Source organism: Syngnathus acus, chromosome 24 (assembly GCF_901709675.1).
Source record: "Syngnathus acus chromosome 24, fSynAcu1.2, whole genome shotgun sequence".
NCBI lineage: Eukaryota > Metazoa > Chordata > Actinopteri > Syngnathiformes > Syngnathidae > Syngnathus > Syngnathus acus.
In genome coordinates, this window is record NC_051108.1 from 8,304,455 (window position 1) to 8,316,879 (window position 12,425).

Consider the following 12,425-nt stretch of genomic DNA (forward strand, 5'->3'; position numbering starts at 1 on the left):
TATTCCAAACAAGTTTTTTGAAAACAAATGCATTTAACAGCATTAAAAAAAAAAATCATTAAAAAACTGCTATCAGTGATTCTCATAAAATACGACACTATTATTATGAATAACAGTCTCCATCACTTCAGTGCCTGCAGGTCAGATTAATGAAAAATGTTTATCTTATGAGATCACATCAAACAGCAAACATTCTGACCAAATATATCATCTTGAAGAATCGGTGAAAGCATACATCCAAATAAAGTAATCAAAACGGCAACACGGTAAGGGGTATCTGAACATCAGAGCAGAGTTTTAACTCACAAACACCTGGTAACAGAGGTGAGGAAACGGGAAACACTTCCTTAAAGTAAGCCGTAAGAACTTTACAGGTTAAGATTAGTCGCAAACAGGTGGTGCATCAATGTCCTTGAGCATCCTGCATTGTTTGAAAATGAGAATGGTCGCTAGTTTCAATCCCTGCTATGTGTACAAATCATATTCAAAATGCATTTTTTTACAACAAACTTGAGAGCCTCCCCTTCATTTTCAGTGGGAACAGTGTTGTTGGTCTCCCTTTTTTGCTAGTGCATCATAGTCTGGAGTAAAATTTGTTGTGGCAATTCTTAGGAGAGATCCGTTTACCTCGATCTGTGACGGGTTGATGTGGCTGAACGTCACGTCGCGTACGTCGAGCCAAATTGGCCACTCCTTTAACATTCGGCACTCACTTCTTTTCTTCGGGCCACTCATTTTAATGGAAGGATTCCAGGGGAAGGTTTGTGGGTGGCTTTAGCGTAAAACTGTATCTGAAAGCTCAGCGAGCGAATTACAAGAATGCTGTCGTCACAGCCCACGCTCTAAATTCGGGACTGATACAAATAGAGCGCGAGTGCGCCATGTCCGTACTACTGAGTACGTACGTACAGGCACTTGTGAGTGTGCACCGAGCTTTCTGACACGGCTTCCGGTAGTAAATGCGCAGGCGAGCGGTTCCCCATCTACTGGGGAAACGCAGTCATTGCAGGCAAAATGACAAAAAAAAAAGTTTAATAATACAATTAATTCAGGTTTGGCGGGCCGGATTAAACGGTCCCGTGGGCCGGATGTGGCCCGCGGGCCGTAGTTTGCCCACCCCTGGGTTAGACAGTATGATAGAATGTAGATAAATATTTGAGACATTATGGGTGAGATATGGCCTGATCTTGTTATAGACATACATTTTCTGTTTGAGCTTATTAGTGAGAGTGTTAACATGTTTTTTGTAGGTGAGGTGGGAGTCTTAAGTGCACTCAAAGATATTTATGTGTTTGTGACTACTAGAGTTTGATCGGATAGAGTAATGGGGACAGTTATGTAGATGTTTTTCCTAGGGGAGTGGAAATACATTATTTCAGTTTTTTTTATATTGATCGTCAGATGGTTTATTTTTAGCCAGTCATGTAGGAGCTGGAGATCAGAAGTAAGTTTGGAGTTTATGGTTTCGATGTTCGAATCTGAGGTGAAAATAACTGTGTCGTCAGCATATAATATGATTTGAGTTTGTTTGCATATGTTAGGCATGTCATTGATGTACATAATGAATAATAATGGGCCCAGTATGCTGCCCTGGGGAACACCAGTGGGAGATGGTAATGGAGTAGATGTGGCCTGACCAATATTAACAACCTGGATTCTATCCGAGAGGTATGATGAGAGCATAGTTAGCACTGAGGGGGAGAGATGAAAGGAAGCTAGTTTGTTATGGAGTATTTGGTGATTAACTGTGTCAAAGGCTTTACGGAAATCTACAAAGACTGCTCCTGTGATGTGGCCTTTATTAAGAGAAGTGCGTATATATTGAACAGAGGGTGTGATTTACCGAAGTCAAATTCTTTGTTTGGCACGCTCAAACATGGCGAATAAAAAACTCTTGAATCTTGAATATTCTGTGAGTAGTAGCTGTGCAGATAGTGTAGAACGAGCTGATCGGAAGCCAAATTGTGAGTTGTTGAGAAGGTTGTTTGTTTCAAGATGTTCTATAAGTTGTTTTGACAGGGTTTTTTCGAAAGGTTTTGATATAGGTGGGAGGATTGATATGGGACGGTAGTTGGATAGGGTTGTTCGGTCGTCTGATTTAAATATGGGGGTAATTTTTGCTTTTTTCCACGCAGTCGAAAATGGAATGTCTTATGCAGAGATTGATTAAATGGATTTCAGGCGAGACCCTTCACCACTTTTACCCCTCACTATCCGCAGTAATACTATTCTCTCCACAGACACCTTCAAGTTCCTGGGAACCACAATCTCTCGGGACCTGAAATGGACCGGCCACATAGACTCTGTCCGGAAGAAGGCCCAGCAGAGGCTGTACTTCCTGAGACAGCTCAAGAAGTTCAACCTGCCGCGAGAGCTTCTGAAGACCTTCTACACTGCCATCATCCAGTCTGTCCTCTGCACCTCCATCACTGTCTGGTTTGGATCAGCCTCCAAACAAGACAAGCACAGACTGCAACGGACAATCAGGACTGCAGAAAAGATCATTGGAATCAACCTCCCATCTATCCAAGACTTGTACCTGTCCAGGACCAGGAAGCGTGCAAGGAACATCTCTACAGACCCTTCTCACCCAGGTTGCAGTCTGTTTGAACTACTCCCCTCCGGACGGCGTTATAGAGCTCGGTACGCCAAAACCAGCAGACACCGAGACAGCTTCTTCCCCCAGGCTGTTGCTCTGATTAACTCACACCACTCATAGTCTCAGAGGCATTACTGTGCAATAACATCCTGCTCTTCACACCTTTTGAATTTGTCTACACTGTTTTTGCCATTATTCACATGTCCTGAGTGTTGTTAGTCACCTATATGTTGAACAGAGGGTGTGTTTTACCGAAGTCAAATTCCTTGTTTGGCACGCTCAAACATGGCGAATAAAAACTCTTGAATCTTGAATCTTGATTAGGGGTAGGAAGCTACTGGCATGGGTTTTGTAAAAGTCTGTGTTTAGTTCATATATGTCTTTGGCCTTTGAGTTATTGAGTGAGCTGAGAATACTGGATAACTGAGAGCGTAATCTCAGAAAAGGTTAGCTTGTCTGATGAGGGAGTTATAGGTGTGGGTGGAGACGGAGGATCAAAGTGTTCTGTCAGTTCTTTAATAGAGGTGATGAAGTAATTATTAAATGCATTTGCAATCTGTTCCTGATCAGTAGTGAGTGTATTTTGTAAGATATTTGTATGTTGTTGTTTGTATTTTCATGAGTTTGCCCAGTGATGGATTTTAGTGTCTGCCAAAGGATTTTGGGGTTCGTGGCGGCCTGAGTGATTTGCTTCTGGAAGTAAGTGGTTTTAGCCTTACTTATCTCTAAGGTGCATTTATTTCTAAGATGTGTGAGAGCTGTTTTATTTTCAATAGTTTTTATTGACCTATACCATTTCAGTGCAGTGGTTTTCTGTGCGATTAAATTGAGAATATCTGAGTTTATCCATGGTAATTTATTCTGTCGTAGACTGAGTTTTCTGGTAGTAGTGTATTTTTTCCGTATGGCTTCTATACGATTCTGGAAATCTGCTAAGATTTGTTCTGGGTCGGTGAGTGCTAGTTGATTGCTCCAAATCAAAATTCTTTATTTCGGTTTCATACTGACCGGCGGTAAGGGATGCCGTCAAGCTGAAGAAGGAGTCCTATCGGGCCGTTTTGGCCTGCGGGACTCCGGAGGCAGCTGACAGGTACCGGATGGCCAAGCGGAACGCGGCTTCGGCAGTTGCTGAGGCAAAAACCCGGGCGTGGGAGGAGTTCGGCGAGGCCATGGAGAATGACTTCCGGACGGCTTCGAGGAAATTCTGGTCCACCATCCGGCGTCTCAGGAGGGGGAAGCAGTGCAACGTCAACACTGTTTACAGTGGAGATGGCGTGCTGCTGACCTCGACTCGGGACGTCGTGTGTCGGTGGGGAGAATACTTCGAAGACCTCCTCAATTCCACCGACACGCCTTCCATTGTGGAAACAGGGCCTGGGGACTCTGAGGCGGACTCTCCAATCTCTGGGGTTGAAGTCACTGAGGTAGTTAAACAACTCCTCGGTGGCAAGGCCCCGGGGGTGGATGAGATCCGCCCGGATTTCTTAAGGGCTCTGGATGTTGTGGGGCTGTCATGGCTGACACGTCTCTACAGCATCGCGTGGACATCGGGGACAGTGCCTCTGGATTGGCAGACTGGGGTGGTGGTTCCCCTCTTTAAGAAGGGGGACCGGAGGGTGTGTTCCAATTACAGGGGAATTACACTCCTCAGCCTCCCTGGTAAGGTCTATTCAGGGGTGCTGGAGAGGAGGGTCCGTCGGGAGGTCGAACCTCGGATTCAGGAGGAACAGTGTGGCTTTCGTCCTGGCCGTGGAACAGTGGACCAGCTCTTCACCCTCAACAGGATCCTCGAGGGTGCATGGGAGTTCGCCCAACCAGTCCACATGTGTTTTGTGGACTTGGAGAAGGCGTTCGACCGTGTCCCTCGGGAGGTTCTGTGGGGGGTGCTTCGGGAGTACGGGGTACCGAGCCAACTGATAAGGGCGGTTCGGTCCCTGTATCACCGATGCCAGAGTGTGGTCCGCATTTCCGGCAGTAAGTCGGATTCGTTCCCAGTGAGGGTTGGACTCCGCCAAGGCTGCCCTTTGTCACCGATTCTGTTCATAATTTTTATGGACAGAATTTCTAGGTGCAGCCGAGGCGTTGAGGGTGTCCGGTTTGGGGACCTCAGCATCACGTCTCTGCTTTTTGCAGACGACGTTGTGCTGTTGGCTTCTTCAGGCCGTGATCTCCAGCTCTCACTGGAGCGGTTCGCAGCCGAGTGTGAAGCGGTCGGGATGAGGGTCAGCACCTCCAAATCCGAGTCCATGGTCCTCGATCGGAAAAGGGTGGAATGCCCTCTCCGGATCGGGGATGAGATCCTGCCCCAAGTGGAGGAGTTTAAGTATCTTGGGGTCTTGTTCACGAGTGAGGGGAGGATGGAGCGCGAGATCGACAAGCGGATCGGTGCAGCGTCGGCAGTAATGCGGACTCTGTACCGGTCCGTCGTGGTAAAGAGAGAGCTGAGCCAAAAGGCAAAGCTCTCAATTTACCGGTCGATTTACGCTCCTACCCTCACCTATGGTCACGAGCTATGGGTCGTGACCGAAAGAACGAGATCCCGGATACAAGCGGCCGAAATGAGTTTTCTCCGCAGGATGTCCGGGCTCTCCCTTAGAGATAGGGTGAGAAGTTCGGTCATCCGGGAGAGACTCGGAGTAGAGTCGCTACTCCTCCACGTTGAGAGGAGCCAGATGAGGTGGCTCGGGCATCTCATCAGGATGCCTCCTGGACGCCTCCCTGGGGAGGTGTTCCGGGCATGTCCCACCGGTAGGAGACCCCGGGGACGACCCAGGACGCGCTGGAGAGACTATGTCTCTCGGCTGGCCTGGGAACGCCTTGGGATCCCCCGGGATGAGCTAGATGAAGTGGCTGGGGAGAGGGAAGTCTGGGAGTCCCTCCTGAAGCTGCTGCCCCCGCGACCCGACCCCGGATAAGCGGAAGAAGATGGATGGATGGATGGGTTTCATACTGTGGTAGCTTAGATCTTGGTATATCTGAAATAGTGCACTGTTGATGATTTTTCCGAGGTTTCGGGTTTTTCCTAACTGTGTATATGAGAGAATGGTCTGATACAGCTACGTGGATGACTCCTGATATGCTATATTTTGCGGGTTGATTGGTGAAGATGAGATCAAGAATAGAGCTGCGAGTGTGACATATTCTAGTTGGTTCTTTTATCAGTTGGTGGAGTCCTAATTTTTCTGCCATGCTTTTGAGAGGTTTGGATGATTTGTCTTTGTAGTCTAAGTTCAAGTCGCCAATTATGATATATTCCTTTGTTTTTATATTTTTTACAATATTGGATAGATTTTTAATATAATCTGTGGGGTTTGTGTTTGGCGGCCTGTAACTGGCAATAACTGTGATTGCATGTTGGTTGGTAAAGCTGATGACCAGTTGCATTGTTTCAGTTTCTGTTGTGATTGGGGTTACTATGTGTGCATATAATTTAGTTACTAGTAATAGAATACCACCACCAGGTTTATTTGGCCGGTCTCTTCTGTGTAGTTGATAATTGTCTATGGAGATAAACGAGTCTGGTGTGATAGGAGAAAGCCACGATTCTGTAATGATGAGAAGATGTGGTTTGCCTTGTTCAGTGAGTATTTTTATTTCATCAAGCTTTGATGTGATGCTTCTTGCATTGAGGTGGCATATTTTAAAACCTTTAATATTGCTTAATTGGGATATGGTTTGAATTTGTTTTATGTGATCCTTATTTTTCCGTTTTGTCATTTGTACGTTATTATGGGTGCTAGATTGGGTGCCGGCATCTGTTTGACTGGAATAAGATTGCGTGATGGGCTGGGAGCGAGCTCCAGAGGCATGTAGTTTTGGGCTAGGGTTTAGTGGGATATTTATGAGGTTATTATGATTGGTTAATTGTGCCTGAGATCGATAGCCAGTGGTGGATACTCTAAAAGAAGTGTGGACATGAATTTTTTGCAGTGGGAAGGTAGTGTGTGACAGTGGTGTGGTTTTTCCTTTGGTGAAGGTGGGGGGGGGGTGGAGTAAAGGGGCCAGGTGTGAGGACTAGCGTGTGGGGGAGCGGGGGGATCTTGGTTAGTCCGAGGTCTGAGGGGAGGTGAACTGTTGTTGTGAGGGAGAGAATGGATCGGACTATCCTCGCGTCACGACTCATGGAGCCAGTCCAGGGATTCCAGAGTGAGCTCCATGGAGAGGGAGAGCAGCCGTGCCCCCGCCTGGTTGAGGTGTAAACCGTCCCTTGCAAAAAGATTGTGCTGTTTCCAGAAGGTTGTGAAGTTATTGGTATAGGGGATCTTGTTGGCGGTGCAATGGGCCTGGAGCCAGATGTGTAGATCACGGATCCGACTGAACTGGGTGTCGGTGAGTCGTGGAGATGGAAAGGGGCCGGAGATAATGAAGGCCTTACCAGTTGCAGAAACGGTGGAGATGAGTGTGCGAAAATGTTGTGTGAGCGTCTCTGACTGCTGGAGTTTGATGTCATTGGTCCCGATGTGTATGATGGCAGTGGAGATCTGTGGACGGTGAGCTGTCAGTTGGGGGATGCGGGTGTTGATGTCGAGGACCTTGGCTCCGGAGAATGAGTGGCTCTCAGCTTTGGGGAGGGAAACGTGGCGTACCATTGAGGATCCAACCACCAGCACAGAGGGGACGCGCGTATGGGTGGGTGGACAGTTTGGTGCCGGCAGGGCTGCGGTCCGTGTCCTGTCAGATTGCTGGTGGCTCTGAGCGTGGTGTGGTGGGAGGGGTCGGGGAAGTGAGGGCTTGAAAAGGGGGTGACGGGGAAGGGGTGGGAGGAAAGGTGGTGGGTAGCGGGAGGTTGGGAGGAGAGCTGGTCGACAGTGAGCTGGCCAGTGGCGTGTTAAGGCATGTGGCAGAGAAGATGGTGGGTAGGGTGGGGTAGGGAGGAGAGCTGGTCTACAGTGAGCTGGCCAGTGGCTTGTTAGGGCACGCGGCAGAGAGGACGGTTAGTAGGGAGGGGTAGGGAGGAGAGCTGGCCTGCGTTGAAATGGCCAGGAGTGTGGCTGGAATGGTGGTGGATAGAAAAGGGTGGGGCGGGGGTTTTGGCATCGCCATGTCTGCCTCGGAGGTGGGTTGTGGATGGTGGATGCTCTGCTGGTTGTCCTGCCGTCAGCGGGCCAGGTTTTGGGGAAGGCTACAGTGGGGGGGCGGGGTTGGCGAGGGTGATGGAGGTTGATGAGGGGAAGGGGAGAGTACTCTCGGTACTTCCCAGGGGGGCTGTGGCAGGGGGCGTGGAAGGGGGGGGCGAAGAGGGAGGTGTGGGGGTAGGGGGGCGAGGAGGGCCGGGGGGGGGGGGGTTGAGGCAGATGGCAAGGGGGAGAAGGTGCCTGAAACAGCCCACAGCGACCAGTCTGTTCCAATAACTTCTCCCAGTTTGTGGGGGGAGAGGACCGCTTAGGGTTGGGGGTGCAGTGAAAGGCTATTGGTAGTTTGAGGGTGGAGGAGAAGGAGCTTCTTGGCTTCTTGGCCCTGGGTGAGTGGAGATGAGCCTCCTTCTCAGCCAGGAGCCTGAAACGGTTTGGGTGTGTGGGGATGTCACCTGAGGGTGAGGTGCTGATGCGTGAGTCCCATCCCCCCCTCTTGCGGTTGATGTGCGGTTCTATCCAGAGCTCTGAGTGGCGACGGGCTGTGGAGCAAGGGCTCTGCGGTGGCTCCTTCACTGCAGCAGCATTGCAGGCTTGTCGCACCAGGAGCAGTGTGTCAGCTTGGGTTGGATCTTGGAGGAGGGTGGAGGTCAGGAGGGAAACTTGCTTCTGTAGGTTGAGGAATCCATGGGACAGCTCGGCCAGCGTGAGGTGGTCCGGGGGTGATGTCCTGACAGACATGCTAGTGTTAGCATGCACACAAGGCCTCTAGAAAGAGGCCTCGATGGAGGCCCTAAGATTGGGCCTCTTGAGTTGGATTAGCTTGCCGAAAATCACAGCTGGGCTGAAGTAGCGTGGTGGTAGCTGTGTCTCTGTAGTCCAGTGGTGGCAACTGTAGGCTGCAGCAGCCTGGTGGCTTATGCAGCCTGGGGGTAGCTACTGTAAACTACAGCGGCCTGGTGGTAGCTGGGCATCTGTAGTCCGGAGGTAACTACTGTAGTCTACCGTACCCTGGTGGTAGGTAGCTGGGCCTCTGCAGTCTGTAGTCTGGTGGTAGCTACTGCAGGCTTCAGTAGCCTGGTGGTAGCTATTGGCTGCAGTAGCCTAATGGTAGCTGGGCCCCTTTAGTCTGATGGTAACTGCTGTAGGCTGCAGTAGCCGGATGGTAGGTGGGCTGCTGAAGCCAGGTGGCAGGCTGCAGCAGTCTGGTGGCAGTTGGGCTGCTGTGTAGGTTGATGGTGGCTAGCACGGCTAACAGATACAGTGCCTTGCGAAAGTATACGGCCCCCTTGAACCTTTCAACATTTCGCGACATTTCAGGCTTCAAACATAAAGATATAAAAGTTTAATTTTTTGTCAAGAATCAACAACAAGTGGGACACAATCGTGAAGTGGAACAACATTTATTGGATAATTTAAACTTTTTTTAACAAATAAAAAACTGAAAAGCGGGGCGTGCAATATTATTCGGCCCCCTTGCGCTAATACTTTGTAGCGCCACCTTTTGCTGCAATTACAGCTGCAAGTCGCTTGGGGTATGTCTCTTATCAGTTTTGCACATCGAGAGACTGGAATTCTTGCCCATTCTTCCTTGCAAAACAGCTCGAGCTCAGTGAGGTTGGATGGAGAGCGTTTGTGAACAGCAGTCTTCAGCTCTTTCCACAGATTCTCGATTGGATTCAGGTCTGGACTTTGACTTGGCCATTCTAACACCTGGATACGTCTATTTGTGAACCATTCCATTGTAGATTTGGCTTCATGTTTTGGATCATTGTCCTGTTGGAAGATAAATCTCCGTCCCAGTCTCAGGTCTTTTGCAGACTCCAACAGGTTTTCTTCCAGAATGGTCCTGTATTTGGCTCCATCCATCTTCCCATCAATTTTAACCATCTTCCCTGTCCCTGCTGAAGAAAAGCAGGCCCAAACCATGATGCTGCCACCACCATGTTTGACAGTGGGGATGGTGTGTTCAGGGTGATGAGCTGTGTTGCTTTTACGCCAAACATATCGTTTTGCATTGTGGCCAAAAAGTTCGATTTTGGTTCCATAAAGGCCAGATTTGTGCAGTGCACGACTGATTGTTGTCCTATGGACAGACTCTCCCACCTCAGCTGTAACTACAGATAACTATCTGCAGTTCATCCAGAGTGATCATGGACCTCTTGGCTGCATCTCTGATCAGTCTTCTCCTTGTTTGAGATGAAAGTTTGGAGGGACGGCCGGGTCTTGGTAGATTTGCAGTGGTCTGATACTCCTTCCATTTCAATATAATTGCTTGCACAGTGCTCCTTGAGATGTTTAAAGCTTGGGAAATCTTTTTGTATCCATATCCGGCTTTAAACTTCTCCACAACAGTATCTCGGACCTGCCTGGTGTGTTCCTTTGTCTTCATGGTTCTCTCTGCGCTTTAAACAGAACCCTGAGACTATCAAAGAGCAGGTGCATTTATACGGAGACTTGATTACACACAGGAGCATTCTATTTATCATCATCAGTCATTTAGGACAACATTGGATCATTCAAAGATCCTCACTGAACTTCTGGAGTGAGTTTGCTGCACTGAAAGTAAAGGGGCCGAATAATATTGCACGCCCCACTTTTCAGTTTTTTATTTGTTAAAAAAGTTTAAATTATCCAATAAATTTCGTTCCACTTCACGATTGTGTCCCACTTGTTGATTCTTGACAATAAATTAAAATTTTATATCTTTATGTTTGAAGCCTGAAATGTGGTGAAATGTTGAAAGGTTCAAGGGGGCCGAATACTTTCGCAAGGCACTGTAGCAAGGCTAGCAAAGCTGGCTAGTGCTAGCAGGCCTGCCAGCATACCAGAGCACATGCTCCAAAAAACATAAAAATAGTCCCAAGAAAAAACAAAATTGGTTTTCTGACTAACCTGTACAATGTTGGTACACTTGCATTCGACAAATGGCCAGAAAGCTCTCAAGAAAACACTAAAATCACTCTAAAATTGCAGGCAAGACGTAGGGTAGAATCAATACGCAGTTTCACAGCCGTAGAGGTGACCAACATTGTCAAACACTCAGGTGACGAGTTGCAGGAGCAAGCTCCTTAAGAGCCTCCCCTTAACGAGCTTGAACAGCAGCACCTGTGGATCATGAGCCACCCTGCTCACGGATGCCACCTGTGGACAGAAGAGAAAAGCTCCTGGACCCTGACAAACATGTCCGAACCATCTCAGTCAGACCTCTCTGGCTTTACCTTCCGAAACACCTAACATGCGGTGTCCTTCTGATGCACTCGTTGATCTTATCCAACCGTGTCACTCCCAAAGAGAACCTCAGTATCTTCATCTCTGCCACCTCCAGCTCTGCCTTCTGTCTTTTCCTCAGTGACACTGTCTCTACACCAGGGGTCACCAACTCCGGTCCTCAAGGGCGCCAATCCAGCCTGTTTTAGATGTATCCCCCCTGCAACACACCTGATTCAAATAATCAGGATCGCTATCAGCCTTAATAGAGCTTGCTGATGAGCTTATCATTTGAATCAGGTGTGTTGTTGCAGGGCTGCACCTAAAACAGGCTGGATTGGCGCCCTTGAGGACCGGAGTTGGTGACCCCTGCTCTACACCATATAGCATCGCTGGTCTCACCACTGTCTTGTACACCTTTCCCTTCATTTTTGTTGATACTTTTTTATCACACATCACCCCTGACACTTTTTGTTTGTAACAAACCAATCCACAACAAAATTACAGAAGAAATCAATTAATTAATGAGGTCAAAATACTAGCGCTATGGTCGTCGTCTTCTTCCTCTTCACTCCTGTTAGTTTCACCCTAACTAGATAATAATACGGAGCAGTGGATGGATTTGAAATTGGACTAAAACAATAACCAACTTTGTAAACGGATCAATGCTTAGGCCCACTATGGGATGTGCTGTTGGCCAGTTTATGGCGAGGGATCATGGAGATTTAAAATAAGTAGTTTCAACCTCAAAATAAAACATGTGATTCAGTCAGGTAGCCGCTGGTCACTATATGAACGTGTTGTATTTCTTGGAATGATAATCGTTTCCTCCATTTAAAAAAAAAAAAATTAGCCTGCATTTGGTTCTTTCCTTCTCTAGACAGTCCGCCTCTGCTGCTCTGCACTTACACGCGCCTATTACATTGACTCCTGAGGAGGAGTGGGGCAGGGGGCATAGATTGGCCAGGTAGGAACTGTATTACTGTAAATTGAAGTCATTTGATTCTGCTCGTGTGAGAACATAAACCTATTGTCAATTGCCTCAAGGTACTTTCTGTGTACATACCATTATTTTGGACGTGATGGGTTTTCTTTTTGCTATTATCAATCGGAACACCATGTATCTCAACCCAAACCTGGGGATCCACAATGGCTGTTGGCTTGTTCCTCTCTTGTTTAGGTAGCTGCTGTGCTGAAATAACCTGGAATAGCAATTAATAAATGAATAAATCTGTCAGAAAAGGGAGTGTTTGTTTAACCCTTTCTACCAATAAAACATTTTTGCAATGGTAAGTAAAAGTCAAGTAGTACAATCTAACAGCAATCTTACTTGAAGTTTCCAACAATATATGAAGGGCGCTGTGAAAATGTGCTTTTTAGTGATCGGGAAATATCTGAAAAGTGCTTCAATTAAGACCAAATCCCTCTCTTTCTTTCAAGTACAATGTAACAGCAATCTTACTTGAAATTTGAAAAAACTACTATATGTGGGTTGCTGTGAAAATGTGCCTTTTATTCAGGAGGAAAAATCTGAAAAGTGCTTC

The 12,425-nt window shown here is 47.6% G+C and overlaps 1 protein-coding gene across 2 annotated transcripts in view; it reads right to left on the reverse strand.

The window, feature by feature from the left end:
* The window catches only part of LOC119117707 (1-phosphatidylinositol 4,5-bisphosphate phosphodiesterase delta-3-A-like), a 124,020-nt gene that overhangs the window by 33,498 nt on the left and 78,097 nt on the right, over positions 1–12,425 (reverse strand). For both annotated transcript variants that reach the window (XM_037244154.1, XM_037244153.1), the window contains one exon: positions 11,948–12,083. In XM_037244154.1, coding sequence (XP_037100049.1) covers positions 11,948–12,083 — 136 coding nt within the window. The remainder of the gene's footprint in view (positions 1–11,947; positions 12,084–12,425) is intronic.